Raw genomic sequence first — 20,132 nt, forward strand, 5'->3', positions numbered from 1 at the left:
TTAACATTCAGGCCCTGCCACTTTCAGATAAACCTAGTTGTTATATCGCAATATAGGGGCTTTTTTTCCCCATCATCATCTGGATAGCCTTTTCCCAACCACGCTGGGGGTCAGCTTCCAGTGGAACCGGATGCAGCTGAGTACCAGTGCTTTACAAGGAGCGACTGCCTACATGCCTATCTAACGATGAGAAATACCCTAGTATTAAGAATGTTGAATATCTTTTGTATGATAAAGTCTATGTAATCGTTATCTTTCTGCCCTGTGCCAAAGTCATTTGGGGTGGGCGCAACATGTTTTTTTCTTCTATTCCTCTCTGTCGGACGCCATACTTACATCCACTCCCTATTGCTTCATGTCCTCTTTCAGGCAATCAATCCATCTTTTTCTCGGTCTACCTCTGCCTCTCCATCCTTCCACATTCATACTTAGCACACTCTAATATAATTAAATATAAAGTCTAATATAATTCTGTGATCGCCATCCATGTATGAAGTAAAATGGATGGCCTAAGAAAGGCATGTCCTGAAGACATTCCCGAGAAATATAACACCGACATTTAAGGGATGCTTTTGATAAGCATAGAATTCGATATGAATAAATTATTTTGTGATTTTGGACTTCTTTGATCCCTGTAAGCAAATGAGCTCGTCGCTAAATAGCGATTTCTTCCATTTTACGGAAAGCACCTTAAGCTGTTCTTACATGTATAGTCCCAGCTGTGTTTAAACATCTTCGACAGTTGTTATGATTTATAGTTAGAAGGCACAAAGGCATAACTAATAACTGGGTTGTGTTACATAGATGCCAGAAAACTTCGTAAGAAACTAAAATGCATTTTTTCGATTTTTAAGTACACCACTAGGTTAGAACTTCAAAACAGTAATTATAGTTCCATTCTACATCCATTAGCAAAATAACTTGCCCCTAGTATCCCAGGGTCAAAGCCTATTGTCCTTCACTATTTAAATCGATAAACTAGAGTCCAGAAATCATTACACTTATTCTTGATTAATTTATATGTACACTTACCATAAATATTTAAAAAATTGCATCAAGACACTCCTCCTCATTGCTGCCCACCGGGAGTGTACCCAAGAGGCTGGCAGCATTGCCACGTTGGACGGCAATTACTTTTTGACCCAAAATATAAACCAACCTTGATTAATTTAGGTTTTGTTTAATTCGCCCATATCTATCATGGTTTACCTTTTACCTAAAATTCGTTGAAATATTTAACGATTTCATAAATTGTTATCAATAGCAATACTCAGCATACTATGTCCATGTACTGTGTGTGTCTATATCTTTTTAATATCTAATATTCGTTTTAAGGGTTCCGTACCCAAAGGGTAAAACGGGACCCTATTGTTTTCGCTCCTCTGTCCGTCCGTCCGTCCGTACACCCGTCCGTCTGTCACCAGGCTGTATCTCATGAACCGTGATAGTTAGAGTTGAAATTTTCACAGACGATGTATTTCTGTTGCCGCTATAACAACAAATACTGAAAACTTGAACAAAATAAATATTTTGGGTGCTCCCATACAACAAACGTGATTCTTTGCTCATTTTATAAATAATGGTACGGAACTCTTCGAGCGCGAGTCCGACTCGCACTTGACCTGTTTTTTCTTCATAGAACCATTTCAGAGGAGAACCAAGCTCAAAATCAAGATTTTTTAATAACGCCACCAAATTCCATGAACTAGATTAATTAACGGAAAAATTAATAACATTGCAGGAAATACAATGTAAACAAAGAAAACAATTAATCAAGTAGAAAAACAAAACTTGATTAAAATTTATGTAACGTGAAGTTTACTTCAGCAGAAAAAAAACAGACTAGGGCTATATTTGGAAGGTAGTCGTCTAAGAAGAAAGTAAAATGGCGGCTACAGGACCAAATCTCAAGTTCCTTCTAAATATAGTATTTTTACTTGTCGTAACGGTAAGTTTTTATTCATTTTCATTTTTTTTCGAAATAATTGGCTTCTTTTTATATTTTATAAAATTTTTATTTTATTATAGTTTGATGAATTTTCTATGCCAAGGTGCTCTTAAACTATGAATTACCAAGATAGTGGTGTTACTAAATCACTCCCGGTAGGCTTTCTCGTAACTCAAAATCATTTATTCAAACTTGGCTACTAAACAGCACTTTTTGGAATGGTGGGCATTTCTGTGGGCATACCAAAATAAGTAAGTCTGACACCAGTCTAACCAAGGGGTATCGGGTTGCCCGGGTAACTGGGTTGAGGGGCTCAGATAGGCAGTCGCTCCTTGTAAAGCACTAATACTCAACTTATCCGGTTAGACTGGAAGCCGACCCCAACATAGATGGGAAAAAGGCTCGGAGGATGATGGGCATTTGTATGTGCATACGTGGCAAAATGCTCATCCGAGGTCATGACACGTCAGTTCAAGGACCAGATGGTCATTGCCTCATAGTACCTCGCCTTCCTTTTTCACTCAATTACAACTCACAGTTCAACACTAGATTTGATTAAATCATCTCCTTTCACATACCTACTCTGGTAATTACTCCTGTTTTGCTTATGTTTGTGTTTAAAAAATAAATTCCAAGTAAAATATGTGATATTTTTATATGTTAGTCAAACAAGTGTTCTACGTGTACCTAACCAATTGAACATTTTTTTCCAGAACATCCACCCATCATTGTCTAGCGAATACTCGGGCATTCTATCAAATCTGTATAGACAAGCCGCCGAACAGAACCGCCCACTGGTACTCGTTCTCGACAACAGTGCGAATCGGAACTCAAATAACAAGGAATCGTTATATCGGTCCTCCAATTCCAATTCTTATTCTAACAGATTCAATTCGAATTCTAACCGAAATGATGTTTCATACTCATTGGTAAACCTCTTAGATTTGGCACAGGTTTGTATTATTACGTATTATGTAAGACGCCAGCAGGTCAACCTACCCGAATCTGGAAAACCACAAAACCACACCCATCCAATACCAAAACAACCAGTACCAATCGAACATTATTAACCATACACTATTGTGATGACCGTATTAGCAAGTTGAAGTGGCAATCGGCTGGCCATATTGCTCGCAGAGCGGATGGCCGATGGGGTCGAAAAGTGCTGGAGTGGAGACCACGGACTAGCAAGCCCAGCGTAGGACGTCCACCAACAAGGTGGACAGACAACCTTATAAAGGTCGCCGGAAGGCGCTGGATGCAGCTCGGCTCCAACAGGTATCTGTGGAGATCTAAGGGGGAGGCCTATGTTCAGCAGTGGACGTCCTATGGCTGAGATGATGACTATTGTGATGAGGTTGAAAATCTATTGAAAAAAGATTGAGGTCGGTTCACGTGCTGTCTGTTTTTCAAATATAATTTAAGCTAAGCTTATAAACCCTATAAACAATCTAAATATGAAAAAACCAAAGAAAAAGTCTTAAAGGTAAATGCTAGAACCAAGCTGATAAATTTTCGCTTGAACGCGCTAATGTCACAAGTTACTGGACCGATTAAAACAATATATCATTGTTAGATAGCTCGATAAATGACTACTTTTTATCTAGAAGCGTGAAGAAGTTCCTGTGTGTCCGTTGGCATAAGCTAGAACCTTTATTATATTATATAAGAAGCATAGGCTTTTGTATGAACACTGTACTTACCCGCTTTTCAAAGTTGCTCAACGGTGATGTTGAATTTTAAACGTTCGAAAACACCATGTTCGTACTGAATTCACACTGGGTAGCCATAATAAATATAAAATGCTTGTCAAAAACTTTCATATGTATATGTCCGAGGTCTCATCGCTGATGAGCATTGTTATAAAAAGGGCACATTGTCGCACAGTCCTTTTCCTCCTAATCATGTTTGTCTTTGATCTCAGGTCTCCAACAGAAACTCAGATAATAGCGCAAGAAATGATGGAGATAGTAATAATAGAGGTGACAGTAACTCCAATAGCAACAACAGGTTAAGCAGTAACTACAGGAGCAACAACAGAAATGACAATGACTTCAATAACAACAACAGGGATGACAGCAACTCCAATAGTAACAACAGGTTAAACAGTAACTACAGGAGCAACAGTAGGAGTAATAGCAACTACAATAACAACAACAGGAATGACAATAACAACAATTACAGGAATGACAATAACAACAACAGGGATGATAGCGACTCCAATAGTAACAACAGGTTAAACAGTAACTACAGGAGCAACAGTAGGAGTAATAGCAACTACAATAACAACAACAGGAATGACAATAACAACAATTTCAGGAATGACAATAACAACAATTTCAGGAATGACAATAACAACAACAGGGATGACAGCGACTCCAATAGTAACAACAGGTTAAACAGTAACTACAGGAGCAACAGTAGGAGTAATAGCAACTACAATAACAACAACAGGAATGACAATAACAACAATTACAGGAACGACAATAACAACAACAGGGATGACAGCGACTCCAATAGTAACAACAGACTAAACAGTAACTACAGGAGCAGCAGTAGGGGTAACAGTAACTACAATAACAACAACAGGAATGACAATAACAACAACAACAACAGGAATGACAATAACAACAACAACAACAGGGATGACAATAATTACAATAACAACAACAGGGATGACAGCAACTCCAATAGTAACAACAGACTAAACAGAAATTACTGGAGCATCAGTAGGGGTAATAGCAACTACAATAACAGGAATGACAATGACAACAACAACAGGAATTACAATAACAACAACAGGGATGGCAATAACAACAACAGGAATGACAATAATAACAAAAACAACAACAACAGGAATGACAATAACAACAACAACAGGAATGACAATAAAAACAACAGGGATGACAGCGACTCCAATAGTAACAACAGATTAAACAGTAACTACATGAGCAACAGTAGGGGTAATAGCAACTACAATAACAGGAATGACAATGACAACAACAACAACAACAGGAATTACAATGACAACAACAACAACAGGAATTACAATAACAACAACAGGGATGGCAATAACAACAACAGGAATGACAATAATAACAAAAACAACAACAACAGGAATGACAATAACAACAACAACAGGAATGACAATAACAACAATTACAGGAATGACAATAAAAACAACAGGGATGACAGCGACTCCAATAGTAACAACAGACTAAACAGAAACTACAGGAGCAACAGTAGGGGTAATAGCAACTACAATGACAGGAATGACAATGACAACAACAACAACAGGAATTACAATGACAACAACAAGAATGACAATAAGTACAATAACAACAACAGGGATGACAATAACAACAACAACAACAACAGGAATGACAATAATAACAAAAACAACAACAACAGGAATGACAATAATAACAAAAACAATAACAACAGGAATGACAATAACAACAACAGCAACAGGAATGACAATAATTACAATAACAACAACAGGGAATACAATAATTACAATAACAACAACAGGAATGACAATGACAATAACAATAACAGGAATGACAATAACAACAACAGGGATGACAGTAACTCCAACAATAATAATAACAGGGGTGACAATAGCTACAGAAGCAAAAACAATAGGGGTGACAGAAACAACAACAACAGGGGTGACAATAACTACAATAACAACAATAGGGATAACAATAACTACAATAACAACAACAAGGATAACAATAACTACAATAACAACAACAGGGATACCAATAACTACAATAACAACAACAGGGATAACAATAACTACAATAACAACAACAGGGATAACAATAACTACAATAACAACAACAGGGAAGACAATAACTACAATAGCAACTACGGGTACAATAACTACAATAGCAACAACGGGTACAATGACTACAATAATAACAATAGGGGTGACAATGACAACAACAACAACAGGGGTGACAGTAACTACAATAACGAAAGCAGCAATAGAGGAAATTCCTACAATAGTAACAACAACGACAGAAACAGCAACAGGAATGATAATGATTATAGAAGCAATTACCGAGGTGATAACAGCAATAGGATTGAATCTAGCAACAAAAATGATATTAACGACAACAGGCCTGAAAGCAAAGGTAGGTATCAAAACGATTTACTCAAATCGCCTTTAGTGGAAACTCTTATGCAGATTTCCAGCGATTTGAGGCAGGGTAAGGATTCTTGTGGCGATGACGACGGCAAAGAAACTACTACCACGTTGCGTCCTGAAGAGGAAGATGATGCATGTGATCAATCTAATAACTCCTGTGATGATGAAGGAACTGGTGGTGACGGAAATCCCAGCACGAGAGGAGAGCCTTATGTTGAAGGCGAAGGCAATGGCAATGGAAATGGAGGTGGCAAACGTGGAAAATATTACAAATGAATAGTGTTTAATAAAATTATTTGAGCGGGTGTTAGTTTTTCTTTTACATTAAGCACCCGTAAAAGTGCGCAGCTTCATTAGAAAGATAAGAAAGCTGGCCACAATGGGGTTCAGATAAAAACTGCTAGTTTCTTCACTCCAAGGGCCCGATTCTCCTAAGTTAATAATGTCAAAATCGAGAAGAAATTGAATCGCAATATGATCGCAATAGCAGTTTTAACCATATCGGGCATTCTGCATATAAGACCAATCGTATTCCAACGACATTTGATTGGTTTGCGATTAGTCTGCCATTTTGGTGATTTTGGTCTATATGGTAGTCTAGTTTGCTCTACTATCATAATATTGCAATCGTAAATCATTTGCAGACAAAATAATTCATTATTAAATGACAGAAAATGACAGGAAAGGACATACGCTTCAATCGTAATTGAGTCGTGAATGGATCTCAGTCGAATGTGAATCGTATGTCGCTTAAGTAAAATTAGGAGAATCGGGCCCCTGCTAGTTTCTTCAGTCCAGATATAATGATGATAGCGGCCTAGCCGATTGTCGGCAACGGCGGCTGTTTTCATATAAGGAGATCAACCAGCTGCGTAGGACATATTATAGCGCACTACCTGGGAAAGTTTCTGAAACCCACAAAGGGATTTGGGTCCGACCCTTGAATCGTACCCGAGACCTCGTGCTTGTGCTGAAAGGGTATCTCTAGATGTAACATACAAATATCAATGGTGATTTTTTAGCCACACTATATTATAAGTAAGCGAGCCTTTTCAGCATTACTAGTTTATGTGATACTAAAGAAGACGAGTGCTTGGAAGGCCTACAGACTTAGGGCCCTGATAATTCATACATCTAATAATTTAATAGTGAAAAAAGTTCTTATTCACTCCTTAACCATAAACATCAACGTGAAGTTTTAGATAAAAATAATCAAAGTCAGAGCATCTGTCATAATTTGCGATTTCAAAAGCGTGCTGTAAACATACAAGTTTTGAAAACAGAAAAGTATAAGAAGTAATATATTTTCAGTGCGTTTAACAGTAATTTAAATCCTACAGTTAGTATGAAAATGTTGCTCATAAGTTGATAACTTAAAACCGCCTAAAACCTCTGGATTACAAAATGCCGAAAAAGAAAGTATTTTTCGTGTATGGGGTAAGCGTACTTCACATAATTAAAGCTATTAACAAACAAACAACTTGGTATGGAATAAAAAGACGATACGCCATTCTTCTTTCTCACTGAATTAAATATTAAGTAGTAAGTAGGACTTACTACTCATGTGCACCTATTAATTTCAATATACCGATGTTTTAGATGACACCGACTAAAGATAACCAAAGGACCAATCAAGTCACAGGGTCGCAAAGAGCTGAGGAGTCTGTAAGTATCAATACAAACATCTGTGATATATAAAACTGAATCTCTATATCCCTTGGTCATGCTATCACGCGTGAACGGCTGTACAGATTAAGCTGAAAATTAGAGGAGAGTTAGTTTATAAAAATAAAAATAAAAAAGCCTATTTATTTCCTGTAGATTTCAGTTTACAATATTGTACGACATGTTTACATGTATATACATATATGACATAATAGTAGGCATTGTACTTTATCTTAGATTTAATTATAATATTTATTTATCTATATATTGTTAGTAACTATTATTTGTTAGTGTTGTACATTGCAGGTATGTATGTTTAATTAATCACTATATCTTAAATTTATTTGTTAGTATCTATTTATCTATTATATTATATTGTAGCTTATTTGGTTTGTTTACTCTACAGGAACCCCCTGACGGGTAAAGGCCTCCTCCAAGGCGCTCCACTTGTCTCTATCTTGTGCAACTTGCATCCAGAGTGGGCCAGCTGTTCTTTTGATTTCATCTTCCCAGCGTGATAGTGGTCTACCCCTGTTTCTTTTACCTAGCGGGCCTGCTGGTTATTCTTGCGGTCCATCTCTGGTCTGTAAGTCTGGCAACATGACCTGCCCATTTCCATTTCAGCTTTAGAGCACAATACAGAGCATTCTTTGTTTTTGTTGTGCTTCTTATAGTGGTGTTTCTTATTTTGTCGATTCTTCGTATATTCAGCAACAACAAGGGCAAACAAGGGGCACATAAAATCCTTTCTGAGAGTTAGTTTATACCCGGGAAAATGATATAGGATTTTGTCGCCACCCAGGTGCCGGAAGCAGTTACCTCGGGATGCGGATGAAACCGCGGGCGGAAGCTAGTTAACTATAATTCAAGATTTTTACTTATTTCCAAAGTTAAAAATATCCCACGCTGCGCTCCCCAACATGCATGACCAGCGCAGTGAGTATGGGAAAATACCCCCAGGCCTGTCCAGCAGTGGATAGTCGGACTGTAAAGCCGCATTTTCACTAGGGGACATATGTACCTCGACTCTGTCGCTCGACAAGAAATTCACGTGTCGCCCCCGATGTCGCCTGACGTCATTTACAGGTCACATAACTTATCGCTAGTCGTGTTCCTCGATAGACGATGGTAGTCACCTGTTTGTGTGGTCTATCGAGAAACTCTTCGGGCGACATACTCATTACGACTGGCCTGGCCTATGAAAACAAGTCACGCGGGACGTTGTCACACAACTTTTGCAGAGACAATTGTGAAATCGTCGGGCGATTTGTCCCCAAGAAATGTCCTCTGGTCAAAACGCGGCTTAACAATGAAAGCAGACGAAGAACTAAAACTCTACAAGTACCGTACTAGTCCTAAAGTCTATAACTAATATTATTAATAGGTACAGTAATTATTCTCTACGCCTTTACACAATATATCGGAATTCGCAACATAACTATTATTACCCATTTGATTCCACTTTTGCATTGATTCAGAAACACATTGCGGATAAATATGTAGTACCTATAAAAACTTTGTTCGTTATTGCACTGTCTTCAATTGTTGCGAGTAAAGTTTTGAACAGCCGTCACAAAAAAGTTAAACTTCGTGACCACTATCTTGGGAAATTGGCAGAAACATAAACGTATTTCATTTTCAAATTGTTTTTCTTGACATGTAAGGAAGTAATATACATATAGGTATGCAGAGTACCTACATATTTATATTGTAAAACACATTTCATACTGTATTTTCAAATTTCTTTGCACCTACCAATGCCTTCTCTTCACCACCCAAAGGTAGAATGGTAGAAAACGCCTAAGGTGTCGAGTCTACCATTGTGTTTATGTGCAAGAAGTCTTCAAATAAATAAATACATTATTAGTCTGAGCAGCTGACTCACCTGTGTATCCAGTCTTAGACGGCACTGTTCCTTTCGGTGTCCGAATCTTCTGCAAAACACACAAAATTGCCAACATGCCGGACTCGCTAACCGCCGGTGATGTCGTAGGTATGCGTTGCCTTTGGCACGTTCCCGCCATTTTTAACGACACTGGTACACGAACACGAAAGTTACACAAAATTTTACCCTGTGTTTGTCACAGTTACACTATCTCCGACTGTGGCCAATAGGCCCTCACGTCACCTTTAAGAACTTACAAAGCGCGGCGGATCGAGATTTATATGTTGTAAATACTATTATGATCGATGCTTTTCGCGCGCGGCTCCTGCGTGACCTTCTAAAAACAATAATATGGTCGCCGCGCCAGTCGCTGCGCGTCGGTAGAGCGATGGCGCGCATGCGCCTAGTCGTATTCCCTAAAAACGGCGGGAACGCGAGTGTGGCTCGTCCGGAAGTACTAATCAATAAAAAAAATAACCAATTATTCTATCAAAACCACAAATAAAAAAAATATCACTTATTTCAGCTAAGTTCACCTATGTATTTCACATTATTTTTAAATTATTACAATTTACTATCATTATTCATTATCAAATCATTATTTTGCAATATTTTTTTTTATACAGATAAGAAAAAAAATGAAAAGTATGATAGGTATAGTGTAGAGAACATATAGGTATATAGATAACACAAAGAAACGTTATTAAAAATACTAAATTTAACGAAAGTGACATTATTTCTTGAAGATTGACGAAATAAATATGATAACGTAATTTATTTTTGACCTAGTCAATTACCCAATTCATGAAATAAATACGTATATTTTTCTACCATTTACCTACTTTTTCAGAGTAGCGGTCCCCCAGATGCCAGTACTTCGGCAAATGCAAATCAAGCTAGAATTGATCCTTCACCGTCCACGGATCAAGACCAATCATCTACTTCTGGTCAACCAGAGAGAACTGGTCAACCTTCGACTGACCAGCCGACGAATCCTAGTCAACCAACGGCAACGTCTCCTAATCAACTAAGTTCTCCTAATCAACCATCTTCTCCTAATCAACGAACTTCTCCTAATCAGCCATCCTCTCCTAACCAATCACTGACTCCTAGCCAGTCAGGGCCTCCTTCCCGACCCCCTAGCCGGCAATTACCTCCTCACCAAGCACCATTGCCACCATCAATAAGAATATATTCTGACACCGACATAGAAATGTTCATTGGTTCGACGTCACGAGCGTTGGCAGCGCCTTCCCGGCCATACAGGGAGTCGTCACCAACGGGAGCTAGTTTGCCGTCGTCGCAAACAAACAGGGCTACTTTCAGGCATTTAGCTCATATTTCTGCGAACCCTGATCCGGGGGTTGATTTTGATGTAAGTTAAACTACTGTGATTTACTATTATACAAGCTTTTTATTTGTATCCATGTCAAATTTCAGGAGGTTTACATAAAATACGTAAATAAATCAATTGAAAGTTCGGTATACGGGAAATAGCTGATATGTGCTGCTGTTTTGTTCTTATATTTTAATAGAATTTCAAAATTAACCCAATTTTATGAATTATTTTTTGAATGTTTGCGTATGCTTTGTGTTTGCGTTTGCGTAGAGCGCGGAAGGCTATAGTAGGTAACATACGCGCCGAATTTAATTTATTTGATCTTTTGTTTTTCAGAGTTTGACAGACAGTGGTGATGTTTATTATGAACGAAGGGTAAGGCTTTACGCTTTGATTACATAAATGTCTTTACGTTACTCACGGTCTTTTCCAGTATTAGGTATATCCATCTGTAGACTTAATTAATAACGATTGACATATTAGTGAAGTCATGTCTAATTCATAACTCTAGTAAGCAAATCTACAGATTTATCGAATACTGGGAATCGCCGTTAAGCTATTCTCAAACACTATATTTGGCCTTGGCTTATTACCTTCTTTCATAAGCTATTCTTTTCTCTATTCTGTTTTCAGAGAAGTCCTACGCCAAGTTTGTATACTTTAGACAGAGATATAAAGAACTATATACATAAGAGAGAAAGCCATTCATACGAATACTATCCTGGGACTGAGAGAACGGTTTACGATTACATTGAAGAGAGGAATGATATGTATAATACTAAGTAATGCATTTTCTTTCTTTCTTTTTTAATGAATAAGTATAATTTATACTAAACTACTTTACTGATTCAAATTCACTCACTGTTTGAAAGCTACACTCTTCCCGAGTAACATAGGCTATATTTTATCCCGATATTGGCAGTAGTTCCCACGGGACGTTGGTGAAATCACGGTAAAACCTCTAGTTTTAAATAAGGCTGCGTTCAAACCAAGCTCACTGTCTCCCGCTGAATGTCAGCGTCTATGCATAGCGTTATATAACGTATCATCGGTTATATAGGTACATGTCAAAATCAAACAGCAAAACAGCACTTTTCGAACGTCAGAAATTTACAAAAGACAGCCCCCAAAACGCCCCCTCCTTAACCACCTCCTATGTGTGTTTGCTGGGAAGAAGAAGTGGCGCAACAAACTCCCCAGCAATGTAAGCAAACCATGTGACCGTAAAGTGAAAATGTACATATTTATGTATTTATGTACATATTTACGTATGGACATACTTACAATAAAATACGTAACGTTCGCTCACATTCGGCGGCTTACAGTCAGTTAGGTTTGAGCACAACCTAACAAGCGTAATATAAGCCCTAAGTGCTTCCTATATTTTCACAGTCTGATCGAGTCCACTGCTCACCTCATCAAAGGCAGTCTGGGTGCTGGAGCGTTGAGCATGCACGAAGCATACATGTATGGGGGTCTATGGACTTCGCTAGTTGTCACTATCGTCATAGGAATAACCATATCGTACACCATGCTTGTAAGATCTATTGTTGCTTTTTTTGCCAAAAAGGAGATCTTTTTTTATTGAGAAGTAGATTTAGGAATGTTTAAAGATCTACGGAGAACTCAAAAACAAAGCCTGATAAATCAGCACTTTTCGAACGTCAAAAACAAAAGACTGCCCCCAAAAAATTATGCAGAAAATGGAAACGGAGAAAAACTGATGCACTTTGCTCTTACTGTGTATTTACTGAAATATTTTAAATTCATTATTTTGATGATCAACCAAGGGCACGATTCTGCAAATTTTACTTAAGCGACATACGATTCACATCCGACTGAGATCCAATCACGACTCAATTACGATTGAAGCGTGTGTGGCATTCCGCTATTTTTAAACGGTTTTATTGAGCTCACCCTGTTTGTTTTTTTTTTATTTATTTATTATTCTTGGGTCAAATTTAGTAATTCAAATTCAAGTACCTTCCTGTTGTCAGATTGATCTGAAATTTGGTACACACCTTCAATTCCGATGACAATACAATATAGTAATATCAATAACATTGTAAATCCAAGATGGCCGCCGGTACAAAATGGCGGATTACATATTTTTTCCACAACCCCCTCAATATGGGTATCAAATGAAAGGGCTACACAAGTAGAATGCTGTCAGCAACCCCAGCGGGGCCCAGGCCTGCGGGATTGTTCGAAAGAGTTACCGTGGTCCTGGTACATAAAAGGCCTACGACGAAACACAACGGTTTTTAGTCAGTAAGAGACTGGCACTCCCTCACCGCTGCTGACCCATATATAGAATGAGGAATATTCGGTAGGCATTTTCATTAAATACTAAAAACTAGAAAATAAAAAATCGGTAAAAAAAACTTTTAAGTTAAACGGTTTTACTTTATGTGCACTGAAAACTAGAAAATAAAAAAAACTGTTAAGTCCTTACCTATAAACCTACGTAGGTGGTCCCGGTCATATTAGACTAAAATAAAATCGTGGGGCCCTCTGAAATCCTACCTACGGCAAAGCATATCTTTATACTTTGGTAGATCATGAGCTCGGCGTGCGCTGGTGAAGCCGCTACGGCTGATTATTGATTGTCAAAATCTCCAGTTACGATTATAGTAAGTCGATGCAATCCACACCTATTATACCTCTAGAAGAAAGTACTACAGCAATAGTTAGGTAATGGGCCCCATGTTTTTTATTTTCTAGTTTTCAGTGCACATAATTTGTTTGAAATAAACGTTTTTATCTTTTTCTGTAATTTTGTCTGCAAATGATTTATGATTGCAATATGATTGTAGAGCAAACTACCGTATTTACCAAAATGGCAGACTAATCGCAAACCAATCGAATGTCGTTGGAATACGATGGGTCTTATATTACTAGCAGAATGCCCGACATGGTTAAAACTGCTATTGCGATTCAATTTTGACATTATTAACTGAGCAGAATCGGGCCCCAGTATCTTACCCACCATCCCATAATGTTCCTAATACCTTGTTTTCCTAGGCTTCCCTTTATTCACAGATGTTAATAAGATCAGCTCAAAAAGTGTATCGTAGGTTAAGGATATCGAAGCTGTCGTACCCTGACTTAGCTGAAGCAGCATGTGCGACGTCCCCTTGGCGGTTTGTCAGAAAACTTAGTAAACCTTTTAGGTAAGGATATCTTACAACTCACCATATTTAAAATTATATTTTTACTACCCGCCCCGGCTTTGCACGGCATAACAGTATTTCCCCACTATTTAATGGATGTTGTTATACACATACACCTTCCTCTTCAATTACTCAGATCTTAATCTATTAAAAAAAAAAACACATCAAAAAGCGACTTCGTTTTATAGGTCCTATGTAGTGAAGAGTTCATGAAAAGACATTGTGGCTAAGTAATAGACGGACAGAATTAAAAAAATCATTCATTCAAACTTAGCTGCAAAACAGCAGACTTTGAACATCAAACGTTACAAAAGACAACCCCCAAAACGCACACTCTTTAACACTTCTTATGTGTGTTTTCTGGGAAGATGAAGTGGCGCAACAAACTTCCTAGCAACACGAACTCTCTATTAGCACGGGTCAATCAAACAGTGAGCAACGATTGACGCAATCAGTCCGTGCATAAGTGACCCATTTATGTCCTAAAGAATTCCTCCGTGTAAAGAAAGGCACGTTAAATTGTCGGGTCGTTAACCAGTCTTTCAAAGAGATATTGGAGTGCCTAGGTAACTGGGTTGAGGAGGTCAGATAGGCAGACGCTCCTTTGTAAGACACTGGTACTCAGCTGCAAACAGTTAGGCTGGAAGCCGACTCCTACATGGTTGGGAAAGGACTTGGAAAATGGCCAGGTGGCAACTGCTGGACCTATCATAATAGTAGGCCAAATGAATCACGTTTGCTCATTTGTTTCTTTCAGATATTTAGTAGATGCGTGCATAATTTTTGAAATGTGTGGTACTTGCTGTATTTACCAAATCATGATCGGCTCTTCGATAAAACAGGTAGATATGCCATAATATTAATTGAATAAAAAAAATAATTTTATTATTAGCATATTCTTTGGGGCTCCAAAGTTTTTTTCAATTAAAAAAAAAATGCTAATGGCGATAGGTTTCTTGCGACTGCACTTTTCCGCTTCTTTTCGAACTTTTATAAAATGAATCTCATCTAGTAGCACAACCTCAATAAAATTTTCATCAAAATTGGCCAATGGTGTAGAAAAAACATACAATCACACAGAAACGTTTCTCTCTTATATATAAATCTCCAATGCCGATTTCTCATATAATATCAGCCAGCCAGTGCACAAGAAGTTACGCACAGGTGCACTCACTATTCCTTCACTCTCATAGCGCGATGAGACGGCAATTCGACACCACCGGAGAGAGATCAGGCACAGGACCGATATAAACGTGCTCTTTAATATAAGTGTGTTTTCTCAGATGTTTGAAGGCATTGACTATGAATTTGCTAAAAGGGTGATGGGTATCCGACTTTACATACTAATAAGTGCTCCTATACTTCTGCCGTTGTGTCAGATTAGAAGTTTGAAGTTTTTGGCACCGTTCTCCATGTTGGCTGATGTATTTGTTGGTAAGTTATTTTCATGTGAAAATGTTAAATCAGCATATTTTAAACTGACGTCAAAGTCATCATCATCATCCCTGCCGTGGTCCTAATTTGTTATTTGAGGTCGGCGCAGCATATCTTCTTCCATATGTTACTATCCGACCTCATGTCCAAAGTAACCTGTTTGCAGACATATCGGGTTTCACATAAGCTATCCATCGTTTCATCATCTTTGTATGTAGGTACATAATATACACCCTTTTACAAACTTTTAAAAATTACAAAAAAAAATACTAATAAAGATTTGAAAACACTTTCATGGAGAATTTTTCAATCCATTCACCGATTCAAGGGTTTCGGGCCTTTTAATCGAACATACATTGTACTGATCTCATACTAAAGCTATATTTTCTTTACTATAAAAATAAAGGCGAAAATAATTTCCCTTTTTCCAGCCTTGTGTGTCCTGACAACCCTATACTATAGTCTAATAACCTTAAACGCGAATATTACCGACCGGTATGCATGGAAGAACATCCACGGTTTCTTCAGAATAGCTGGTATATGTATGTATACTACATCAGGTATCTGCGTGGCTCTACCTGTTGAGAATAACATGAAAAGACCAAGGTATTTTCCTCAAGCTGTTCGATTAGGTAAGTTTTAGATCAGTTCTTTTACAGTATAATAATAATAGCCTTCTCATATAAGGAGATCAGCCAACTACACAAAACTAGTGCACAAGTATTAGCACAGACCCAGGTGAACTCTCTATTCTTCACTCTCATAGCCCGATGGGACGGCAATCCGACACGACCGGAGAGAGATCAGGCGCAGGACCGATTAACGTGCTCTGTGATGCACGGGTGTATCAATCACCAACTTGCAAACTACGGGCTACTTTGCTTGCGTATATAATGAGTAGAAGTCACATGAGTTGATTTTCATGATTTTATATGTTTGTATTTGTTTCAGCTACGATAGTAGTGTTAACTTTGACGGTGACGACTGGTGTTTTCGGCTACTGGGCTTGGGGTGAAAGTTGCAAGAGTCCTATCACAGTGCATATGCCCCTTAATATGTAAGTCACCATTGTATGAGTACATAATGTATCATTTATTATTACTTGCTAGTGGTTTTCCCGCTGTCTTCTCATGATGGAACTCCTCAACGCTTAGGAGCATAAATTCTAAACTTTGCAGAGTTTAATAATATAGTTAGTTTTTAAAAATAATATACTAAGAAACGAACAGAGCAATAAGAATTATTAAAAAATTACAATGATTAATTAAGTGTGCGCCTTAGCACAGATTACTGAATACATAGTTACTTACTAGTGTTTATGTATAGACTGGAATTATGAACGGATCTTCAAATATTTAGAGTGCATAATATGTTTAAACAATTAGAATATTGTAATCTCCTATCTTCAGTAAGAAACTCTTCTTTCTTTCTCCTGCCCTGTTCCCAAATATTACTTGGGGTCGGCGCAATATGTCATTTTCTTCCATTTTCCCCTGTCACTCGTCATACTGACACTCACTCCCTTCCTATTCATATCATCTTTCAGGCAATCCATCCATCTTTTCTTAGGTCTTCCTCTTCCTCTCCATCCATCTACATTCATACTTAGCACACACTTTGTTGCATGCGTATCATCCCTCCTCATTACATGTCCATACCACGACAATCTTCTACTTCTCATCTTTTCTGTAACTGGCGCTACTTTCAGACTTCCTCTAATGTAATCATTCCTCACTTTATCCATTCTTGTAACACCACACATCCATCTCAGCATTCTCATTTCTGTTACATGCACTCTCTTCTCGTCCCTCTTTTTCAATGCCCAACACTCCGATCCATACAGGACGACAGGCCTAATGACGGATTTGTAAATTTTGCCCTTCAGTTTGAGGGGCATCCGCGGGTCACAAATAGCGCTAGTTACCTGTCGCCACTTCATCCATCCAGTATTGATCCGATGCGTAACGTCCCTGTTCACCTCACCGTCACTTTGGACGAGTGAACCAAGGTACCGGAAGTCGGAGCAAACTGGTAGGGGCATGCCGGCTAGGGTTATGGTCATGGGTCCCGAAATACCGCCAAAATCACAATGAAGGTATTCGGTTTTACTCCTGCTCACCTGCTATCTTCAGTAAGAAACTATATTACCTAATTTTCAGATTCACAACAATATTACAATTTCTATTGATAATGATGCTGAGCACATCGTTCGCTGTTCAGTTTTGGGTGCCCTTCCGAATAATATGGCATTACCTTGTCAGACGATACAAAAGGTATCTTACTAGATTAATTTTAATATATTATTTGTTATATTCAAGCGATTTTGTTTTAATCAGTATCTGAGTGGTACGCTGAATCGAGTATTCTCACTATTATTTTGCGGATCCTTCACTTAAAACGGCAAAATGCAAATTTTGAATACGTAACTTTTTCAGGAAGCAAGCTATATGGGAGAGGGTTCACCGTTTGATCATGGGATTAATAGTAATGGCGTTTACTATGCTATTCCCGAATGTAATATCAGTCATGATTTTTGTAAGTACTACATTTCATCATCAGCCTTTTTTATAATCGTTCCTTTGAAGGACTCAGACCTCTAGTCACACAGAGTAGAAATGAGCGGTAATCATGCTCAAGACTCAGACTTTCACAAGATGTTTTCCTTCACTTTTTATCAAAAAAGTTCAGTAAGGTTATGGCACATTATAGCGGCACCGCAACAGCATGGCTCCACACCAGCATTTAAGTTGTCATTCAATTTAGAGCATTAAATCGTGTATATTATAATATATTTCGTAATGTCAATATGAAAAAGCCAACGGCGAGCAGTCAGCGTGCTTGCCGCTTCCACACAACTCGACTCGCCGCCCGCGTGCTGCAAGCAAGCGGTCCTCATGCGTACAGCGCGCCGACGGCGTGCTAATTGCGCGCCGACTCCGAGCCGGCAGCGCAACAACGTCATTACGTCGTGTTCAATCATAACATCAATCATAATCGTCTTAAAATAATATTGAGTTTACGGTGACAGCAAGCTTACACCTCGCGGGCGGCGCGCGGCCGGCGCGCCGACGGCGAGCGGACAGCGCGTGGTTGGCGCGCTGGCAGCTAGCCGTAGTCTTAATTCGAGGCGACGCCGTGCTGCAGCCGTGCTGTTGCGGTGCTGCTATAATGTGCCACAAGCTTAATGTTCAATTGCTAAAAGACAGATGCTGGTGACCAGCTTATGTCTGTATACATATACAGCTTGGAAAAGTTACATAGGTACCTGCGTAACCTAGAACTCCAAGCAGCAAACTATCGCGACTCTTAAATAATACTTTTTGATTATTTTTTTTTTGGTAATTTCAGCTCGGCCAATTCTTCATGGGTCTCGTGGCACTTGTATTTCCAGCTACCATAGAAATTATGGTTGATTGGGAAGAGGCATACAGTCACAGAGCCAGGTAACTATAAGTCTATAAGTCTTTCAGTTATATTTATAGGTACTAATACTGCTATAATATTATAAATGCGAAAGTCCGTTTGTTTGCTACGCTTTCACGCAGAAACTACTTAACTGATCATCATCATGAAACTTTGTACACATGTTCTTGGTGGTAGGTACTAGCGTTTACTTGTAGGGTACAAAAGGCTCCAAAACTACTGAACCAATTTGAAAAATTCCGTCACTGTTGTATATCTAAACTCTTCCTGAGTAACATAGGCTATATTTTAAGCCCGGTACGGGCATTGGTCTCCACGGGACGCGCGGTGAAACAGCTAGTAGTAACATGACAGAGAGGAATAAGGATTATAGGTATCCTTTTTTTTTTACAGGGTACGATTATGTCAACACGTCAAAAACTTTACTCTCATAACCATGGGATTGATGCTAAGTCTATCTACATTGTATTCAGTAATGGATACCTAGAAGACAAAGCAATTTTACTGAACTATGTAAACTAAAACAATCTTATTATCGGGTGAGCTGCAGGTTTAATCATCTAGCAAGCCCTGGTGTCAGGGTTTTCTCAAATCCGCCTGACGGCCGGCTTGAATAGCATTCGGGGACGCCGTCGCCACGTGACCTCCCAGGCACGGGGGTGTACCACTGTGCACTACTCATTAAAAAGACTGAAAAGTATGAAAATAGATGTTAATTTGTTGTTTATAAATATGTACATAGAATGTATAGTTTTTGCCTACTTTTAATATTAAAAAAGTTTTAAAGTAAACTAGCGTTTTCTTTTCATCGACAAATGAATTGTCTGTCATTGAACATCCTTGGCAATCGTTACGGGTAGTCAGAAGCCAGTAAGTCTGACACCAGTTTAACCAAGGGGTATTGGGTTGCCCGGGTGCCTGGGTTGAGGAGGTCAGATAGGCAGTCGGTCCTTGTAAAACACTGGTACTCAGCTGCATCCAGTTAAACTGGAAGCCGACCCCAACATAGTTGGGAAAAGGATCGGGAGATGAAATGAATAACGATTCAAACAAAGCAGAAAAGCCGTTCTTACCTGAGAAAGGATCTAGGCTACTTTTTATCCGTATGC

General features: G+C 38.6%; 2 protein-coding genes across 2 annotated transcripts; both read left to right on the forward strand.

The window, feature by feature from the left end:
• The first annotated feature begins 1,885 nt into the window (after nucleotides 1-1,885).
• LOC124642869 (probable serine/threonine-protein kinase clkA) lies at nucleotides 1,886-6,380 on the forward strand. Its single transcript, XM_047181620.1, has 6 exons — nucleotides 1,886-1,948; nucleotides 2,662-2,745; nucleotides 3,873-4,543; nucleotides 4,604-5,056; nucleotides 5,114-5,278; nucleotides 5,798-6,380. The coding sequence occupies exons 1-6, from the start codon at nucleotides 1,886-1,888 to the stop codon at nucleotides 6,378-6,380; spliced, it is 2,019 nt and encodes a 672-aa protein (XP_047037576.1).
• Nucleotides 6,381-7,508: 1,128 nt separating this feature from the next.
• LOC124642870 (proton-coupled amino acid transporter 4-like) lies at nucleotides 7,509-19,047 on the forward strand. The gene is made up of 13 exons (XM_047181621.1): nucleotides 7,509-7,541; nucleotides 7,704-7,769; nucleotides 10,505-11,029; nucleotides 11,627-11,775; nucleotides 12,386-12,530; nucleotides 14,036-14,166; nucleotides 14,924-15,008; nucleotides 15,450-15,600; nucleotides 16,032-16,232; nucleotides 16,552-16,657; nucleotides 17,760-17,873; nucleotides 18,036-18,135; nucleotides 18,949-19,047. Exons 1-13 carry the CDS (start codon nucleotides 7,509-7,511, stop codon nucleotides 19,045-19,047), a joined length of 1,905 nt encoding a protein of 634 aa, XP_047037577.1.
• The last annotated feature ends 1,085 nt before the right edge of the window (nucleotides 19,048-20,132 follow it).

This window comes from Helicoverpa zea, chromosome 26, assembly GCF_022581195.2.
Source record: "Helicoverpa zea isolate HzStark_Cry1AcR chromosome 26, ilHelZeax1.1, whole genome shotgun sequence".
Taxonomy (NCBI): domain Eukaryota; kingdom Metazoa; phylum Arthropoda; class Insecta; order Lepidoptera; family Noctuidae; genus Helicoverpa; species Helicoverpa zea.